The sequence below is a fragment of the Prionailurus bengalensis genome, chromosome A1 (assembly GCF_016509475.1).
Source record: "Prionailurus bengalensis isolate Pbe53 chromosome A1, Fcat_Pben_1.1_paternal_pri, whole genome shotgun sequence".
Classification (NCBI taxonomy): Eukaryota; Metazoa; Chordata; class Mammalia; order Carnivora; family Felidae; genus Prionailurus; species Prionailurus bengalensis.
Genome location: NC_057343.1, coordinates 191360162 through 191380387, shown reverse-complemented (window position 1 = coordinate 191380387; position 20226 = coordinate 191360162). Strand labels below are relative to the sequence as shown.

The following is a 20226-nucleotide window of genomic DNA, read 5'->3' as shown; positions in this document are numbered from 1 at the left end:
TGAGCCGAAGTCAGACGCTTTGCTGACTGAGCCACCCAGGCGCCCCAAGGTAGATATATTTTTAAGCCCCATTTTTGAGGAAAGTGTCTCAGGGAGGTTATGTAATCGCCCAAGGTCACACAGCCAGGAAGAGTCCAAGTTGATATCTGGCTCTGGGTCTATAGTCTTACCCACCAGGCAATGCGTCTCTCCAAAGCACTAAACTAAGTCTGGCACTACTTTGCTCATTCCTTTTCCTGTGATCCGTGCTGTTTCCCCTGTCTGGGTATAAGCCTCATGGGAGCTGGTCTTTATTTGCTGCTTGTTTTCAATGCCGAACACATAGTTGGCACTCATAAAAATCATCTGTTGAATAAAGGAGCAATACTGTTCCTTTGTTCAAACTGTCTTGGGAGCCAACTCTCAATCCAGAGCAGATATAAATAAAACCCTGGCATGTTCAGCAGGGCAATTCGAAAACTGATGTAGTCAGCAGTCTCTGAGCTCTTAGCCCAGGCTAGGCACAGGTGGGTGCTTTCACACGGAGCACTTCGCGTATGATCACACTTTTGAGGTATGTATTACTCCCTCCATGTAGCAAAAAGAGGCTCTGGGTTCTGGAATTTATCCATTTCCACACATCTAGTAAGCAGCAGAGCTGGGATTTGAACCAGGTCTGTCCAACCAGGCTTTGCGTATTGCATTGCTGGTCAATCTATGACTATCAACCCAGAGATCGGCTGGCAGAGTAGACACAGTGGGTAGTTTAGATGATGGATGTTAAACAAGCAGGGGTGTTTGGGTGGGGGCTGATTTCATGAGGAAGCATTTTAGTAGTCAAAGCATTTGATATCCTCAGGCAGTCTCAAAATCCTGAGAAGTTAGAAAAATATCAGATACCAAAGACCTCCCAGGGCTTTTGTGAAGATTAAATGAGGTAATGTACAGAAAGACAGTAACATACAATGCCTAACATAATTTAAGTACTCGGTAAATGTTACCTCCTAGCATGGTTATTATGATTCTCTCTTAGAGAACCTTAAAACCAAGGCAGGGATCAAATGAGAGAATACGGGTAGGATCTTTCTGTGGACTCAGGGGCACTAATGGATGGCAGTTGTTATCACATAGGGCTCTGGAATCAGAAAGTATACTCAACCCTAGCCTTGGCTCTGCACCTGCCCACCCAGCCCAACAGACCTTGAGCAAGTCTCTCCCCATTTGGAAGTGCGTATTACCTAGCAATAAGATGAGGAGGCTGACCAAGGGTCTTTGCTGTCTCCAAGCACAATAGTGTAGCCTGAGGAGAAACACAGCAGACAATCCCAGGATCATTCTTTCGTGCCTCTAGTGACCCCAAACCTAATTAAACTAGACTAGCCTGTGTCCAGGTACAAAGGTAAGCAGCCCTTCTCAACTGGTCATGGGAAAACCCTTTGCTGTGGCTTTGGGTCTTTCATTGTGGCCTCACAGATGGACTGGTGGTCTCTGTGGGAACTCTTCTGAGGAGTCCTCATGAGATGGACCCTATCCAGGCTGAGCAGTGGGAGATTAACACCAACAAATAAGAACTGCCAAAGCAGACATTTCGAATGACAATTTATTTTAATTAAATACAAACAAGGGGGGGAAAAGGCACCATGGCCCATTCAAGTATTTTGCATAGATGTACAAATATTGTAAACAATTAATAGGTGGACAAGAGAGAAGAGGATCTGTTTTCCGTGAACAATCTCCAAATAAAAAGAAAATTCACATGCCCTAGATCCCAGACACAGACGTACACACAGCGGATGGTGTGAGAGGATGAGCAGAAGAGTGGCTCTGGGGACACTGGCTTGGATTCTGCAGAACCCCTCTTAGCAAGCTTCCCTAGGGATGGGGCACCTTTCCAGTTGGCGTTCCCTTGGCTTTCTTGGGTGGCCAGTAGAGCTGTTATATACACATTTAACACAATCCTGACTTTAGAGCTGGTCCCCCATTTAAAATACACAAGTCTTTCATACCCTTTGCCAAAAAAGAACAAATTTGGACATAGGTAAGGGGAGGTTTTATTCAAAAGGATTATGGCAAGAGACAGCAAGGAGCTACTGCAGTATGGAGAAGGGGCTCTCACAATACTATAGGATCTGCAGGCATCTCAGAGCTGGGGCAGAAAAGGGCTTTTACAGGGAGAAGTAAACAACGCTAAAAACAACCAACAGCAAGTCGGTTCCTGGGTAAAACTCCCACTGAGACAGGCGGATGGGGATGCTAGCTCCCTTGCGGTCCCTTGAGGTTTACTTTTCAGAGATGGCTCCCAGGTTCTTAAGAAGAACATATACAGGGCTGTAAAACTGGCAGGTTAAGTTAGCTTTTAAAAAGATTTCCATACAGCTCCATCTGAACAAAGGACTGGTTAACTCCACCAGCTTTAGCTAGACTCGTCTCCCCACCAGGCTCTGAACTTGGGCCCACCCTCAGCCTGAGCCAACCTACGGCCCTTCTGTACCAGCCCCCCACAAGGAGGCTGAGTGCAAGGATGCTCCAACTGCAGTTCTTTCTAGTCACATCCACTCCATCCTATCAAATAAAAGGCCCCTTTATGAGCTTTGAGATACTTGCAGATCTTACAAGAGCTCACTTGAGCATTCCCCCCACTGCCAGCACCTGCCCCGAATGCAAGTTCCCTTTCCTTGTCTTGCAGTAATCCTTTCAAATAAAATCCCTTTTAACCTAAGGCCATATTTGTTTTTATTTGTCACCTCAAAGCAGCACAGGGGCACAGGAAGGAAAAGGGAGCACGCAGTGGTCAGTCTCACTCTTGGGCAGCCTGCTCAGCCTGACAATACGGTGACTCCCAGTCCCTGGACACAGCCAGAAGTGAAACAGTAAATAGAACCGGCCGCCAAAAGTCTCCATCAAATATAAAAAATTCGACCTTCTTCCAGTTCACAGTACAATTTTATGGGATAGAGGTGGTATTAAAATAACGGAAAACAAAAACAGAAAAAAAAGAAAACACAACCCAGGACTCTTTCTGGTATGGCTCCAGGGAGAGTGGATTTCAGGTTCAAAAGGCTCATGCAGCCACAATGGCTATGGCATTTTCACTTCAGAGCCTTCGACCTCCTGGTATGTGGGAAAAAAGCTAGACATACCACAGGAACGTCTGTGAAACATGCAGGTGGGCATAAGGGTGACTTTTTTTTTTTTTTTTGGCCAGGGTGTTTTCACCTTTACTTTTCTGGGACCCAACCTTGAGGCCTGGGGCATTTGGAGTAGCACAATTACATGGAAGGCTGTCCCCTGACGTAATCAGGCAGCAAGGAAGGTGGAAACTGGCTATGGGGATCAACCAGGGCCCTTGTCTGGGAGACAGACGCATGAATATCAGACTACCTGAGGGAAAGGAAACTCATTTTCCTGAGATCTTTCTAAATCTACCTCATGTGTGTCCCCAAGGGTACATTCCAAATCTCCCACTTGTCTAAAACCCGAGAACACATATCGAGCACCTGTTGTGTGCAGAGAACTGTAAGGGGGCCCTGGGTTGGTGGCTGGGGAGTAAAAGCTCAAGCTTCTTCCTTGTATTGAGGTTTTCAAGCATGAACAACGGCTCACTGCAGGAGGTGGGGACAGCACAGCACCCTTCTGGGGGTGGAGACCGCCACCAGAGAACATCTCCAGTGACAAGTTGTCCAATTTAGCAGAGCACCACAAAGCCTTCCTTTCCTGCTCTGGGGAGGGCAGTACCCAATGCAGTGGCATTTTCCCAGCTGCTCCGAGTTCTTTCTATAAAAGTCAGATAAAGGCAGTGACCAGAAGAAAGAACACGAGGATGTGGATGATAAAAAGCCTGGTGGCTCCAGCTCTGACTCTGTTCCATCAAGACTGCTGACTGCTACTTCTCTACAGATCTCTAGGGACAGGTCAGCTCTTTGCTCAGAGGGCAACAACCGTGACTCCAATCTGTAACCAGACCTAGGGACAGGCTGGGGTTCTGCCCCCTTTGCTACCCTCCCTGAGGACCTTACTTAGATTTCCACCAGGGACTAGAGGGTAAGACACCCTCACTCTGCTGAGGTCACAAAACCCAATGGGAAAAAAAAGCTTCGACCCCCACAGCCATGGCCTGAGTGTCCTCTGGTCAAGAGCCGTGAGAACCACATAGGAAATCCAGTGGCCAACCCTTGCAGCAGGACCCTCACTTGTAACTCACAAGCACCAGGTCTCTGGGAGGCTGGGACTGCTGAAGACCCACTCACCGCAGCACCACACCTTAGGTAGATCTGAGTGGGGAAGGAGAAATTTCTGAAGGGAGAAATCAAAAGCGCCGGGCACTTATTAAGACAAGGAAACAAAAGGCAACCAAGAATGATCCCGAGGTGAGAGCCACAACCTTTGGCATTGGCTCAGAGGAGGCCCAAGCCTGGTGCTCCCTCTGCTGTCTATACTGCACACAAATAGTACCTGTTGGAGTCAGGGCGACCCGTGTGAATAAGGGGAGGTGGGGGTTTAGAGGGGTGGGAGGGGAGCAGACTTCACTTGCTCACATGTGGCCACAGAGCCAGGAGTGGTGGCCTCGACCAGGCCCTGGACAGGGCCACGGTAGAGGCTGGCCTGACCCCTCTCAATCTCAGAGCTAAAAGGGATGAGTAACTGCCCAGCCTCTGTCAAGCCTGGGACCTTCAAGAGAGAAGAAATGGAAAGCTCTCATGTATTCCCTCCACCACAGGATGTGGATGAATGGCTTCTCCAAGCCAAGTCATGGGCTGAAGGGCTGAACAGGACTTTTCCCAGCTGGGCCTGTATGGTCATACAGCCCAGACCATCCCCACTGGCACCTCTGAGGTGACAGGCCAACCCAAGGGAGGTTGGAGAAGCTTCCATTTGTCTTCATCTGTGTTCTCTCCTCCCTTCCCTGGGGCAGTATATTGCACAAAACAACATTTTGATGCCACTGGACAGTAGTCTCTCTGGGCCTCCCAGGAAGCCAAGGAGGCACTGAGTCAAGAAGGAGATTTTTGGAGATGCGGTGGTTCTGGGAGGAAGGAAAGAGGGGAGGAGGAGCTTGGAGGTGGCCAGACATGCTTCTTCCAGGTTCCATGGCCACGGATCCTTTGGGATGAGGTGGGGTTCAGAGTCCTCAAGGAAAGGCAGAAACCCCTTTAGAGGGGTTAGATCTTCGGGCCAACCATCCCCCCAGCCCTCTGTGATCTGTATTCAGGAAACTGTGGAAACAAAGAAAGGGGAGGGAGAGAGAGATCAGCTAAATGTTGACCAATGGGGTCAACGGGATCTGTCCTCTTGCTTTTGACAGGTCAGGAGGATAGACCGTCAGCTAGAAATGGTTTCCCGTAGAAATGTGTCGCCGTGCCTGTGCGTCCAGACTATCAACCCTCCAGTGAGAGGTGAGGTGGTGCCCCCAACCTGAGCTGCAGTTCAGTTTACACATTTCCCAGGCCTGGTGGGAACAGAGGGCAGTCGGCCAGCTTCCTCGCCTCCTCCCCTCTGCCCCAACTTCCAGGACTGGCAGCCTGAGAACATGTCAGCCCCAGGGGAGAGGGAAGAAGCTGGGCCATTTGTAAATAGCCTTTCACTAGCCAGCAGTGTATATAAACTAACTGCCTTGACCTTTGCAGCAGCCTGATGGGGCAGACTACTGCTGCTTCTTATTGCCTCTTTCCAGAGAAGGAAGCTGAGACTCAAGAATGATTTGCTCAGGGCTATTCGGCTGGCCAGCTGCAGATCCAGGTTTGAAGGCACCACAGTTCAGACTCCTAAGCATCACCTTTCATATGAAAGAAAAAAAACTCTAACCCTAATTTAACGGATAGTCATGTAGGCACCAGGAAACACTAAGGTTTGGCCCTTGGCTTTTGCTCTGGAAATTCATCCCTGCAAAAAAGGAGCATGAATTGGTCTGTTTTCTCAACCACATTCTTGCCTCTTGGAGCCCTCTGACTCCAGCTTATACCTTGAGGGTTTCCACAGACTCACCTTTGGGACAGGTGCTGCCAGAGGCCGGGACTGAAGAGGGGTAGTGGCAGTGGGCCGCAGCATGGAGGCGCCACCTGGCCTGGGGAGGCTCTTACGGCCTGGCACAGGGTTAGCCGGCAGTGCCTTCTGCGGCGGCCGCGGCCTAGAAACATCCTGGGGAGAAAGTCACAAGTCTTACTCAAAGGCCGGAGGGGCCTGTTTGAAAGAAAATGCTCCCGATATATTACAGATCAAAATCAGTTGAGAAAAAAAGGATATACTTTATGGTCTCATTTTTTAAAATATTAAACCTTTCATTTTCTTAAACCAGTTTTGTAAAGTGGAAGTGTAATATACATACAAAAATGTGAATCATAAATATACAACTAGATGAATAATCACAAAGTGAGCACACTTTTATAATCCCTACTCGGGGCATGAAATAGAAGATTAACAGCCCCAGAAGCATCTACAGGCCCCTCCCAGGCACTGCACTCCCCTCCTGCCTAAAGGTAGCCCAAAGGGAATCCTTGTAAATGGCAAAGTGGATCATGTCACCATGCCCCCACCACTGCCCCCTTCCCATGGAATGCAGAGCAAAGCCTTGACCAAAGCCTGTGGCACAGTCTGGCCCCTCCTGATTCTCTAGCCTCATCTAACTCCTCAGGCCCCAGAGCCATGACCTTGATGCTCCTTTCTTCTGCGGGACTCTCTGCCATCATAAAACCTCCTATCAGCAGGTCCTTGGACCAGGAAAACTCTCTCCTCTCTCAACCCTCACGGTCTGCCAACTCCTGCTCATCCTTCAGCTCTCACTTCAAATGTCACCTCCTCAGGGAAACTTTCCTAGATTTCTTAGAGTAGATCAACTCTTGCTGTAATTCCTTCTGAGCACCCTGGACCTCTCCTTTATAGCACTGATCACCACTGTAACTACATATGTCTGAGTCTCTTCCCTAGCAGAATATGGGCCCTGGGAGGCACAGATGGCATCTGTTTTGCCCACCAGGGCCTGGTATAGATTAGAAGCTCCTAAATATTTGTGGGGCATAGAGGAGGCTACACCACTACCTCTCGAAGGGTGGTCCCTAGAGACCTCCAGAGTGATTACCTAGCTAGAAATGGTGCAGCTGAGATCTGGACTGTGAATGCCCCCAAGACAAGATGATGTTCCCCTCAGCTCGGGGGATCCCAGGGCCTAAGCCAGGACCTGGCACACAGGGTGGTGAAGGGTTTGGAGTCAGACCCGGGTTTGAAGCCTGGCTCTTCCACTTACAAATTCATATGTTGCAGCTGTAAGCCCCAGGACCTCAGGAATGTGACTATATTTGGAAATAGGAACTTTAAAGAGGCAATTAAGTTAAAATGAAGCTGTTAGTATGGGACCTCATCCAATCTGACTGGTGTCCTTGTGAGAAGAGGAAATTGGACACAGAGACATTGGGGCCCAAAAGAAGGACCAATAGAGGGCATGGGAGAAGGGGGTCATCTGCAGACCAGAAACAACCAACCCTACAGAACCCCGATCTTGGGATTTCTAGCCTCCAGAACTGTGGGAAAATAACTTTCTGCTGTTTAAGCCCTTGCTCAGGGGGTCAGTGGGACTCAGGGTCTCTCCAGCTGACGAATGCACTTGCCGCCTCTGCTCGTCATTTCTGACCTCTTGCTCTTCTCCCTTCTTCCCTCTCCTCTTGCTGCCTGTCCTTCCCCTCCCTTTCTGCATGGATATTTTCCATCCCACCCTTGACTCAGATGAGAAAAATGGGAGACAGGCAGATTCACATCATTGGCGACCCAAACCTGATGCTCTCAACTCTGCCGAACCGTGATCCTGCCCTGTGTCCCAGGGAACCTCCCAGAGCTGGTGCCAAACCCACAGATGGGGTCAGCTGGGGTCCCAGTGAAGCCCAAGGAAAGCAGTCCCAGAAGGAAAATAAACAGGTCCTCTGCCCCACTTGAAGGGTCACACCAGAACACACAGGACAGCTCTGGAAGGTACCGTGCTGGGACACTGCCTGGGAAAGATTTGTGCCTATGCCGTGGGAACTCCTGCAAGACAGGCACAGACAGGCCAGGTGAACAGGCTGCTGGCAGGATGACTCACACCTTCCAGGGGCCTCTGTCCCTGACTGCCCTCAAATTAGCATCCCTCAGTAAGACTTCCCGACTAGTGGAAAACTCAATTTGGTGGAATAAGTACTGTGATGAGAGAGGTACAGGGGCACGAAACTCAGGCTTGGGGGTCAGAGAGGGCTTCTGGGGAGGGGGGAGTGACAAGTAGGAGGAGATCTGAGGATGAACAGGGCTGGCCATGCAAAAGGAGGAAAGAGTGTGCCAGTCAGAAGACAAAGCATTCCCAAAGGCCTAGAGGAGAGAAAAAGCACAGCAAACTGAAAGAAGTTCATTGAGGGCACTGGGTAGGTAGTGGCGTGTCAGAAAACAAGCCAACCAGGAAGGAAATCCTCTGCAGTTCAGGGGCTTCCTGGGGAGTAAACTTCCCCAAGGTCACCTCTCTCACCCTCTGTGTGCCCCTGCATTCACCAGGATGCAGGGGAAGTGGCCACTCACGACGCAGTGAGCTCCATCTTCACAGCCTCTGTCATTCCTTGCTGCCAGTGGCCTTGAAAACAGCATTGCTGAGAATCTGCTTACCTGGGAGAGGATGCAATTTGGTGCCGGGGGAACTGGCCGGCTGGGAGGAGGCCTCCTGGATGACTCTTTCCTCTCTACTTGGGACCCGGCCCCTGGGGAGCTCCTAGCAGCCCTGCTGAGGTGCATTGGCAATGGTGCAGGTGGGGATCCACCATGAAGATAGTCTGGAGGGGGCCGAGGAGGAGGTTGGGAGGGCTTCCGTGGGGTTTCCGGGGTGTTGGTCACCTATATGCATAAGACAAGGAATGTCTGAGAAACAGGAGCCCTCAAGATACTGAAAAAACTCAAGGAAGGGTGTCCCTGTGTGTCTCACTGAGAAGACCAGAGACCAAAGGAAGGACATGCTGACCTGCCAAATCTCCAGGTTCCCAGAGGTCAGGTACAATCTTTAAAGTCATTAGGGGATGTCGGAACCAACTGAATCTCTCTCAAGCCAAGTCTGGCTTTTTTACCAATCCCACAGGCCCACAGAGCCTTAGGAAAATCCAGCAGGGTACTGAGGGATAAAGGAAAAGCGGCAAAATTCAATGGTACAGAGCCCTTACCTTTCGCTTGCCCTGGGGAGTCTGCAACTTAAACGTTGGGTTAGCATGGCCAGTTCCACTGTTCTGAGACACCCTGAAGGGACAACTGGTAACAAGGAATGGGGGAGAAGGAAAAGGGGAAATGTTCATCAAGGGTCACTGCCTGAGTTCCCTCTGGCTCAGAATGGTCCAGCAAGCGGCTAAATCTCCCCAAGTCTTCTCTGGAGAAGTGAAGACTCCCTACATATGGAGACACTGTGTGGCCAGTGGAGAACTCTCACGTAAAGAGTTGCCCCTTACAAAACAGAGTTTTCCTCATCACCTTCTCTTTACCCTTTTAAGAACTTGCTCCCTCAAGGAGACACAAGGATGTCACCAGCCATCAACCAATTCCCTTCAGGCATAGATCCAGAAAGACTTGGGATTTTAAATCCTTCCATGAAAAGTATAATTTAATAGGGGACTCAAAAAGTACACATCCCCAGGATCCAAAGGAATGAATCACTGGGAGGAAAAGAAAGCCTTTGTCTTGAGTTGATATCCAGCCACCCCCCACATCCCCCCCCCCCCCCCCCCGACTGACTTAGGTTAGTCCACCTGTATTGCCTCAGTTTCCTGCTCTTTAAAATGGAAATCAAATCAATTACAAAAAAGATGGCAAACAGATTTCATTTTACATTTCAACTTGAATGGTTAGGGGCAGTCTGATGAAAAGGATTCTGAAGTGACAACCAGTAGAGAATACTTAGAGTAAGATCAATTAGTAATGTTTGCCACACTGGTGAAGCAAGGCAGAAGGGAAGATGGCGGCATGTACTGTTCATTTGCCTTCCCTGATTTAGACCCACTATCACCAGTTGTTTTTACCTGGTTCTGCTTACAGAAAGCTTTATGGGCCATCAATGGACCCAAGTCCTTCATGACACCCCATCATACCTGAACTGTTGCCTCAACTTGGAAGGGAGGGCTAGAGGCTTGAGCTGGCCCAGTTTGTTGTTCTGTTTACAGTAGTGGTACATCAGCATAAGGAATGCCAGCACAAATATGGCCGTGAACACTCCAGCTATCACAGGACCAGCACCTTCCAGAAAGAGAACCCGAATTAGAAATTTAGAAGCTATTTGGGCTGCAGCAGTGGAATTCAAACACTGTATTCCTGATTCTTCTTCAGATATTTTATTTGCACTTAATTTGTATTATTTATTTTAACTTAAGAAGTATAATAAACACACACACATTATGTACCCCTAGGAAACCGCTAATATTAGCTTAAACAGCCAGGTCAATTTGCTTTGTGCAGACCTCATAGTGAAGCTTCTTCAGACACTTCTGTTTAATTTAAAAGTTCCTTTTGAGGCAAGGAGTTCAAGTTCTATTATTATTTACCACTAGCTTTTAGCCTGAATCATGGTTTTTCTGGACACAAAGCAACCAACCCCAAATGCTGAGAGGCTGAGACCAACCTAGGACTAAAAGTCTCATGGATAATCCACAATTTCATATTTGGTTTCATCAAAGCTGCCTCAATTGTCACAAATTACAAATTTAAATGTACAATGTACATTTAAATGTACAATTTAAATGTACAGACACACTACTTTTGTCTGTTTTATAAACTAGAGTTTCTTCTGTAAGAGATTTTGTTCACACAAAAGTACTTTGGTATTAAAAAAAAAAAACAAAACTTGGAAACCAAAGGGCTAGAATCTCTGTGGTTTACACTAAAAACTGTAGTACATTTTTTCTGGTTGTCTGTTTCTCCATTTGAAGCTTGTTCATCCAGGGAATCTGAACCATTATAATGTGCCCCAGGTTCATGATTGTTTTTATGTGGCTGAGAAGGACAGGTTATCACTCCACTATCCAAAACTAGATGAGATCATTCAATAACCTCTGATCTGTCTCAATCTCTCTTTCAACCAAGCAGTGTTGCCCTCCTCAGTAGAAATGAGAGAGAAAGAGCAACTGACATGAGCCCCACAGCAGGCTGCCAGCCTGCCTCAGCCACTCTCCCACTTGGCCCTTCTTTTGTGTTCCTTCGTCTACAAAATCAGGATAATGGAGCTGACTCATTCTTTCTCTACAACAGGCCACCCCACCCAACCTCACAAAAATGGCCAGAGGCTCTGAGCAGGCCAGGCACTCACTCTCAGGGGGCATGGGCCCACTGTCGATGCTGCCCCCCTGGCCGGGGGTGTTGCAGAAGGGTGGGGCCCAGCCTCGGAAGCAGTGGCAGTTCTGGTTGTTGTTGCAAACCTGAAGCGAGGGAAGGGCACAGGTGTCAGCACCCTGGAGAGGTCTGGCCTCCCCTAGGGCCTGCCTCCGCCCCCCCCCCCCCGCCCCGCCCCAGTGGACATCAGTGCAGGGGAACCCCGGAATCCCCCGGGGGCACACGCACCCCATGGCCATTGCACTTCTTCCCACAGCCTTCCGTTTCAAAGAAGGAGGTGTTCCTGCACTGCCCCTCGAAGCAAATCTGTATTGAGGAGGAAACCAAACTGTCAGTGCCACAGAAGGGACACTGGTTAGCAATCAGGAGATGGGGGTTTTATACTTAGGACACATGGGACTCGAAAATACAACTCACTTCAGGTTATTTATTACACTGAAAAATTGAAAATGACCTAAAAACCAAGGACAGGATGATAGTTAACTAAATTCTGCTATTAATTTTGTGATGAGGGAGAAAATAATAAACATTATATTATTAAGACATTATATTTAATATAACAAATAGATGTTATTACATTCTATATTAATATGTTGGTTATATGTTAATTAAGTGTATATTAATATGCATTAATTTTAATATTGTCCTTAAAAATAATGATGGTGACAGCAGTCTACTCTGTGCTATACCAAATAAATGCTTCACGTGTTTTTTTCTAATTTCCTTCTCAGTTAACTGAGATAGGTGCCTTTATCTTCCCAAGGCTCCTGGACTAGAGTCTAGTCCATTTCTTAAGTCATATAATAATTCATGATGAGGACAAAAGTGATAACAGCTAGCCCTTCTAAGTGGTTTACAGGGATTATCTCATTTAATCCTTACAACAGTTCTCTGGGGTGGGTCATGCTATTACTGACATGTCTTATAATGGAAGCCATGGAGACACAGAGAGGCTGGGAAGCTGGGATTTGAGCCCAGGCACCTTTCCTCCAGAGCTCACATCTCTCAGTCACTCCCCTCTCCCTTGAGTGAGACAGGTACTCACATGGTTGTAGCCACACTTGGTCCCGGTCATCACCAGGCCCGGGTCCAGCATGTCCCCCTCCTCCTCAGGACCACGGTAGACATGGGTGCCCCGGCATCGGATCTGCCTCCCGTTCAAGATGATGGTGGTGTCAATGGGCACTGCATTGGACTCCAGGGGCCGGGCCTCAGAGCTCTGACACTGGATCTTCCCACACTTGGCATCTCTGAGCCCAAGAGAGAGGGGGAGGGAAGGAGGTAGAATCAGAGGAGGGGAAGAACTGGGGGACAGAAGAGCTTCAATCTTTCATTGCTCAGGAGAGCAGGCGTGGATAGGGGAGGGGCCGAGGAGCAACGAGTGTGCCCTAGGGACCCAGCAGGAGAGATCTCATGTGAACTTAGACTAAGGATAGAAAATTAGATCCTTGTCCCCAAGCAGATCTGTGCCAGAGAGCTGGCCTTGGGAAGTCCTCTTTACTGCAAGGACAACAGCCTTACCTGAGCAACCTGCCCCTTATGCTCCACCCACCCCCCTGCACCCAGGAGCTACAGCCAGAAGCCTGGTGTCATCCCCACTCCCCATTCTCCCTCACTCCTGCATTCAAGTAATTCCCAAGCCCTGTCAATCCTCCCTCATATATATTTACCCCAAATCACACCTCCATCCTTTTGTCACCTGGACAGCAAGAAACTGATCTCCCTGCTTTCAGCCTTGCCTCCACTGGTGTCTAATTTCCAAACTCCTCTCAAGCTAAAGTCCAAATTCCCCTAGTCATGCATTCAAGGCTTTTCATGATCTGGTCCCCATGCTCAACTGTCCAGGTTTGTTTCTCAGTAGCTCCCTCTCCACTGTACCCCAACATTGTACTTGAACTATAACAAAGTTATCAGCTGCTTTTCCCACCAGTTTTCCTCTACTCATCTATCTACTCTCCCTCGTACCAGCACAAATCCTTATCTTGTTCAACTGGATAATTTCTCCAGATCTCAGCTTAAGCATAGTTTCCCTTGGGACACCACCTTGACCTACTAAGACCAGATTGGGTGGCTCTCTCCACATTTCCATTATCATACAGTATCATTTATTAAAAGTTCCATGTACTCAGCATAGTATCTGGCACACAGCAAACCTTCAACAGATGGATGGATGGATGGATGGATGGATAGAGGATTGGGTGGATAGTTGGTTGAAGGAAGGAAGGAAGGAAGGAAATGAATGACAGGGTATTCAGATGAGGGTATAATTAGCATTCCACAGAAATGACCCAAGAGAGCTGATTCCCTGCTCAACTGTAAGAAGGACCCAAAAGGAAGTCTGACCAGCTTTCTAGGAAGCACTGCCATTGATGCCCTCCCTTTGACTTCCTTAGGCTGAATGGTATATCATCCAAGAACAGGCCTGGAACAGCTGTCTGACTCTGACAATTTACTTAAAGACCCAAGTGGCTGAGGTGGACAGGAGTGAGGACAGAACAGAAACTGCTCTGTCACTCCTCATCTTATGGGGTCAGCCCTATGGTCATCACCTCATGTTGCACTTCTTGTGTTCCCCATTCATGTCCTTCCCGCAGTTTCCAAAGGTGTCCCCTGCCACATTCACCTTCTCAAAGCAGAGATCGGGAGCGGGCCGGGCTCCTGGGTGGGCAAGAAACATTTATCAGCACACTAGCCAACTTTAGGAGAAGTCAGAAGCCCCTTAAAGTACAAAGCTAGCCCTTGGTAAAATCATGAAGTTAAGAACATTTTTTGGGTGGGGAGGGAATGTTGAGCTTTTTCTTCCTGTATCCCCATCAGATTATTCCACCCCCAACTTCTCATCAACACCTACTCATAGAAAAGGATGTTATATCAATTCTTTATACCTTACTGAGATTGTATACCTGTGGGCGGTTTGTGTGCTAAACCTACTGTCTAATTAAAAAGCCCTGTTCCATTTTAGATTTTAAAATAGGTAATATACGCACAAAATTATAAAGAAATAAAGCATGTCTTGATATTTCTAACTAGCCATTCCAGCTCCTACTTCCCCACAACCTGGAGAAGCCATCACAATTAACAATGTATCTTCTATCTTGTGTATCTTCCAGAGATGTCTATCTAATTAAAAATGGCAGCAATGTTTTTTTCACTTAATCTATTGTACGAAATGGGTTTATTCAGTACATACAGAGTTGCCTCTTTCTTTCATTCAGCTGCACAGGGTTCCACTACAGGGATGTACCAGACTTAATTGGTCCCTACCAGAGGATATATAGGTTGCTATTGCTATTACTAACAATGTTGCAGTGAATATCCTTATAAACCTATCTTCACATACATGTGCAAATAGAAGTGTAGGGTATACTCTTAAGTAGCAGAATAGATTGGTCCAGTTGTATGGTACCTATAATTATTATTAAATTAATTTGATTAATTAAATAATTATGTTAATTTTTCAGTCTTTGTCAATCTGATATATGAAAAATCTCATTTCATAGTAGTTATAATCTGCTTAATATGAGTGAGGTTAAATATCTTTTCATAGCTAAGGGTCATTTGCATTTCCTTTTCTGTCTCCACGATCTGCACATTCTTCTGTTGGGTTATTCTTACGCATTTACCCACTATGAGAATTTAAAGCATCAAGGAACTAGGAAGAACACTGTCCACTGTCTCTCTCTGAAAGCCTACCCTGAGTCAAGGGGAAATAAAAAGGGAGTATCTAGAGATGCAATTTTGAAACCAAGGATCTAAGCTATGCTAAGGACATGAAGGGGGAGGCTGGCTTGGAAGTGGTGAGGCAGGAGGAGGGACATTCTCTGTAGGAGAGTCCTTACCAGGCCCCCACAACTGCTGGCACTGCTCCTGGTAGGTGAGGCACATGCCATTGTAGCAGTAGGCCTGGCCGCCCTCGCAGGGAGTGCCGTCCATCTGGTAGAAGTTGGTGGGGCATTGGGGAGACTTGCCCGTGCAGAATTCTGGGAGATCACACTGCCGTGCCTGTTCACGGCACAGGGTCCCAGGGGCCAGCAGCTGGATCGAGGAAAGAGAGGGGAAAAACAGTCAATTTCCCACAGGACCTCAACCCTATAGCAAAGGATTCGTGAGCATCACTTTTGTGGAACACAATTCCCCATTTCCATTATTCCAGAGACCGTTATTTTGCATGACCTCGTTAGCTCAAATCATCATCATCAAACTTACAATATGAATAACGACTCAGAGTTTTCATGGTGTTTTCACAAATGCTAGCTCATTTTCTCTTCTAAGTTTTAAGAAGTAGATAAGAAAAAAAAAAAAGTAGATAAGAATCATATATATGCGACAACTTACAGTTTACTAAGTAAACTGCTTTACTAATAACAGCTACTTTTATGGAGCTCCCATGTAAGTGCCCAGTACAAATATTCCCTCATTTACTTTTCATGAGAGTCCTAGGTAATATGATATAATTATCCCTATTTTACAGATGATGAAACCTGAGGCAGACGAGGTTAAGCAATGTATCAAAAGTCTCATGGGTAGTAAGTGGCTGAAGAGCCAGGCCCACTAATATATACACACAAATGTGTGTCCACACATGCACATACACGCACTAAGCTAGTATTCACAACATCTCTGAATTTACAAAGCACTTTAGCAATAATATATCCCCATTATGGAGCCAAGCACTGGGCTAAGTTATACATACTTATCCTATGTGATCCTCACAATATCCATGAGGCAGAAGCTGCTATTTGCGTCTTTCTGAAGATAAAATAACCCGATCAATAGCACACCTTGGACAAATGGTAAAGACTAAGTTTCCAGCTTCCCTTTGAATTTTTCAGCTTCCCTTCCACTGGGTGGTCAGATAATGTGCCTAGACTCAGATGGTTAGTAGGCTGCCACCAAATTGCATTACCAGAGCTTGGACTGAAGGTCTCAGACTCTAAGCCTCATCTTTCTGCACATGTTTCTCTCCAGAGAATCCTTTCTGAGACTCAAACTGAATGGGCACTGTCCATACATACTTATTCTTCAGGCCAACGTCCAAGACTCAAAGGGCCCCGCCCAGCACAACCTCCATGGGGAGACACCAGGTCTACTCTAGAGTCAAACCTAATGGTGAGTTTCCCCAGGCCTGCAAAGAAGGGTTCATCTGAGAATAGTGCCCTCCCTACTTCCAGGCGACCCCACTCAGGGGAGAGAGAAGGCAGAGAATGGGCCCAGCTGAGCAGCTTGGCAAAAGCATGGAGCCTCAGCTGCAAGGGTGGGCACTGGCCGTGTGTGGAGGAGGAAGACGCAGGACAAATCTCTACCACCAAGGAGCAGAATGGAGATGGAGAGGACCCACATGGAGCCAGCCTGTCTAGATTCAAACCCCAGCTCCTTAATCAGCAGTGGGACCTGGAGCAGCTACTTAACCTCTCTGGGCTAGGACAGAGTAAATGGGGATAATAACTTTCTCATGGGATTGTTAGAATGAATGCATTCAAATAGAACACTTGAACAGCATCTAGCACATAATGAGCACTTAGCAAGTGGTAAGTGGAAACATTAAGTCCACAATTCCTAGCCAAAACTTTGGGGCCAGATGGGCTCAGACTCCTCAGATTTCAGAAAGCAGACATAACACATATGTACATACACATGTATGTATATGTATATACATTCTTTCATTACATATGTATATTATATAACCCCCAGCAGGGCCTGGGGTTATACTTTATAACCAAACACATTAATATTTCTGCGACATTATAAATATTCACTTTAAGTGTGTCTTTTTTCTTAAGTTTATTTATTTTGAGAGAGAGAGGCAGAGAGAGAGAGGGAGATAGACAATCCCAAGCAGGCTCCACACTGCCAGTGCAGAGCTGGAGCCAGGGCTCGATCTCACCAACTGAGAGATCATGACCTGAGCTGAAATCAAGGGTCAGACACTTAACCAACCGAATCACCCAGGCACCCCTGGACACTTATTTTTTGAAGAAAAATCTCCCATCTTCCAGGTGGTACAGCCCTCTGAGCTGATTTGAACCCAGTGAGGCATGGCACAGGAAATGGTAAACTTGGACCAAGTGGCATCCCAGCTCCATGTTTCTGAAACTTTGATGCCATCATTTCCCCACCATGGAGGCTGAATTCCGGCCACCAGCTCCCAGCAGAGCACTGGGCTGTCCGGTCAGAACCCCGGGCAGGGGGCAGTGGGGAGGGCCTCCTACCTTACACTGGTGACAGCAGGCACCGTGGGCACACTCCGCGCCTTCTCTCAGGGTGCAATTAGAGGCATTGCAGCAAGGGTTGTTACATTCCTAAGGAGGCAAGGGGGAGTGGCCGTGAGCCTCGGGGGCAGCAGGGCAGGGAGACAGGGGTCAGGGTGCGGTGAGGCCTCTCACCCACCTCCCACATTTCCTCACCCCTCCCCCATATGCCCCTGGGGCCCAAGCTCCCCAGAAAGTCTTTACCAATAATTTCACTTTATAAGTTTATCATGAAGGCAACGTATACTGATCACAGAAAATACGCAAATGCATAATCATCAATAACATCACAACTCAGACACAACTACATTTTGAGTGTGAATATTTACCCAGGCCTTTTCCCTTTCACATATATAGATATGTACTTATTTTGCAAAATCCTAGTATCCATACTGCTTTTTAACGTAATACAATACGTACATTTCTTCCTGAAATCCTATAATCTTCAAAAACATGATTTGTAGCATAAACTTATACTACATAGGAATACTGAGATTTTTCTCATCCCCAAGAGAACAGTCAGAGACCCTGTCTTCTAGTGCTGCCCTCTGGGTCCCCACACATTCCCAGGGGCTTTAATCTCATTTTAAAAATGGCCATCAAAAGCAAGGGTGTGCGGGAACAACTTCTGAACACAGTTTATGTCAGTCCTGGGGCCTGCTTCCTCAGACTTCTCTCACTATCTGCAGCTCTTCCTCAACCCACACTGGCCCAGACCTTTCTGGGAAAGAAGGTCTCCAGGGGCTCCATGTTCTCCTCTCTTCCTTCTTGCCTTATGGGTCCTGATTTGCTGATGTATAACATGAGACTTAAAAAGATGATGAGACACCCCAATGACTCTAAGTGTCCTTATCCCACTCCTACTATGTTCACAGACCTATTCTAAACCATTTCTTGACAATGTGCCAGCCTCCATATGCACAGGTCCATCACAGCCTTGTGAGGCAGGATTGCTCCTAATTCATAGACGGGGAAATGCAGCTCAGACAGGTCCTATGGCTGGTCAGGGCACACACCCGGCAAGTGCTGAAGCTGAATTCAAGCCATGTCTGCCTGGGGCTTGTCCCATGCTTATGAACCATATCATAACCATAATGGTCCAGGTGTAGCATGTCAGAGACATGCATCCCATGCCTGACTATGATGCTCATCTGCTTGTTTCCCTAGGAGAAGGAATTAAGGACACTTTCCTTCCATTAATCTCCTACCATCCTGGGCCCCAGGCAGACTGTGCTTCTCCCGCTTCAGGGCATGCTTCCTCCTCTAGCTGAAATGTGCCTTCTCTCCTTGTGCTCCTTAGTAACTCCTAACTGGGCCTTCAGATATGGAGTCAGAAGTCACACTCCTACCTGAGTAGGGCAGCTCCTCTCATACTGCAAGTGCTCACAGCACAATGGCATTGGCCCTCCTAAGCCTCTAGCACGGATTGTACTCATACACTTTCACAATTATTTGGTCAGTGTGTGTTTCCTCCAATAGACGATGTGTTCCAAAAGGACAGGAACCACATCTATTTTTGCTATCCATCCTATCCCTAGCACCCGACATAGTATCCCACACTCAGTAAATATTTGCTGAATAAGCAGCTGCTCTGAACATAAGCCAAGTGGCTGAGCACACTCCATGATGATGGAGAGGGGCAACTCCCTCCTTTCTGATGGGTCTGGACTGATCTCTTTGAACTATGGTGGTGAGAGTGGCAGAGCCTTTAACTAATTCTTGATTTATTATGAAAGCTACGTGCTGACGTTAAGAACAAAAATCAAACCAGGCTATAAAATCAAATAGTCTTACACACACCCTCAGTCTCCCCTCCACACTTTACTGTTTTGCATATGTTAACGTACATATTTCATCCTTCAGAAAATAGACATGAAACTATCCAGTTCTGCTTTTTGCAGAACAACACACATCTGCCAAAAATGATAGAGCTATGCTGCATGCCCCCGACTCATCTGGAAGATCAGAAGGAAGGAAAGAGCCCATACACAAACAGTTCTGTTCCTTCTTCCTCCTAGCAGCCCTTTCCAGACCTAACGGTACTTCCTACATCTCCTTTCAATTACCTCTTTTTCAGGATACGCAGTACATAATGAGCATTTAGCAAGTGCAAGCTTGTTATTTTAAGCAACCTCAAGGCCCAGGTTCAAGTTCATATATCCAGCTATGTGGTCTCCAGAAGAAATTCAGTGCAGCTGGAGGACCAAGGGTGCCATCTGTAACTCTACTGAGGAGATTATGGGTTTTGGTTAGACCACACTCTCACAGGAAGAACTCCACCCTGACTTGGACACCAACAGTGCCAACCTCAAACTGAGAGAGTCTACATAAATGGTCCCTATTGAAAGCTTACTCTCCACATCTTATTTGTGATGGGGTCTTTGATAGCCATGTGTATGTGGGAGATGCCTATGACTAAGAAGTGTTCAGTTGCATTCTCTTTGGCTTTAAGATTTAAAACCAATGCACATTCTTCCCTTCCCACTAGCACTACAAAGACACCTTACCTCTTCCTCCCCACAGTCACATTCTTCCCCATCTTCCAGGTACCCATTCCCACACCTCCGGCCTCCATACAGCGTCCTGGTGTCTGGCATATTGGAGAGACACATCCCACCGCCTGACTGTAGATACCTGTCCAGCTCCTTCCTGTTGCATCTATTGAACACTCTTGGAAAGGGGTGCCTGGCAG

General features: G+C 47.3%; 1 protein-coding gene across 2 annotated transcripts in view; it reads right to left on the bottom strand.

The window, feature by feature from the left end:
• Positions 1 to 1562: 1562 nt before the first annotated feature.
• ADAM19 (ADAM metallopeptidase domain 19) overlaps positions 1563 to 20226 on the bottom strand; it is an 81103-nt gene continuing 62439 nt past the window's right edge. For both annotated transcript variants that reach the window (XM_043597258.1, XM_043597268.1), the window contains 12 exons: positions 20042 to 20219; positions 17496 to 17585; positions 15126 to 15321; positions 13836 to 13944; positions 12332 to 12536; positions 11515 to 11592; positions 11264 to 11372; positions 10053 to 10197; positions 9138 to 9222; positions 8593 to 8817; positions 5962 to 6114; positions 1563 to 5192 (listed from right to left, as the gene is read on the bottom strand). In XM_043597258.1, coding sequence (XP_043453193.1) covers positions 5139 to 5192; positions 5962 to 6114; positions 8593 to 8817; positions 9138 to 9222; positions 10053 to 10197; positions 11264 to 11372; positions 11515 to 11592; positions 12332 to 12536; positions 13836 to 13944; positions 15126 to 15321; positions 17496 to 17585; positions 20042 to 20219 — 1627 coding nt within the window. In that variant the 3' untranslated portion in view covers positions 1563 to 5138. The remainder of the gene's footprint in view (positions 5193 to 5961; positions 6115 to 8592; positions 8818 to 9137; positions 9223 to 10052; positions 10198 to 11263; positions 11373 to 11514; positions 11593 to 12331; positions 12537 to 13835; positions 13945 to 15125; positions 15322 to 17495; positions 17586 to 20041; positions 20220 to 20226) is intronic.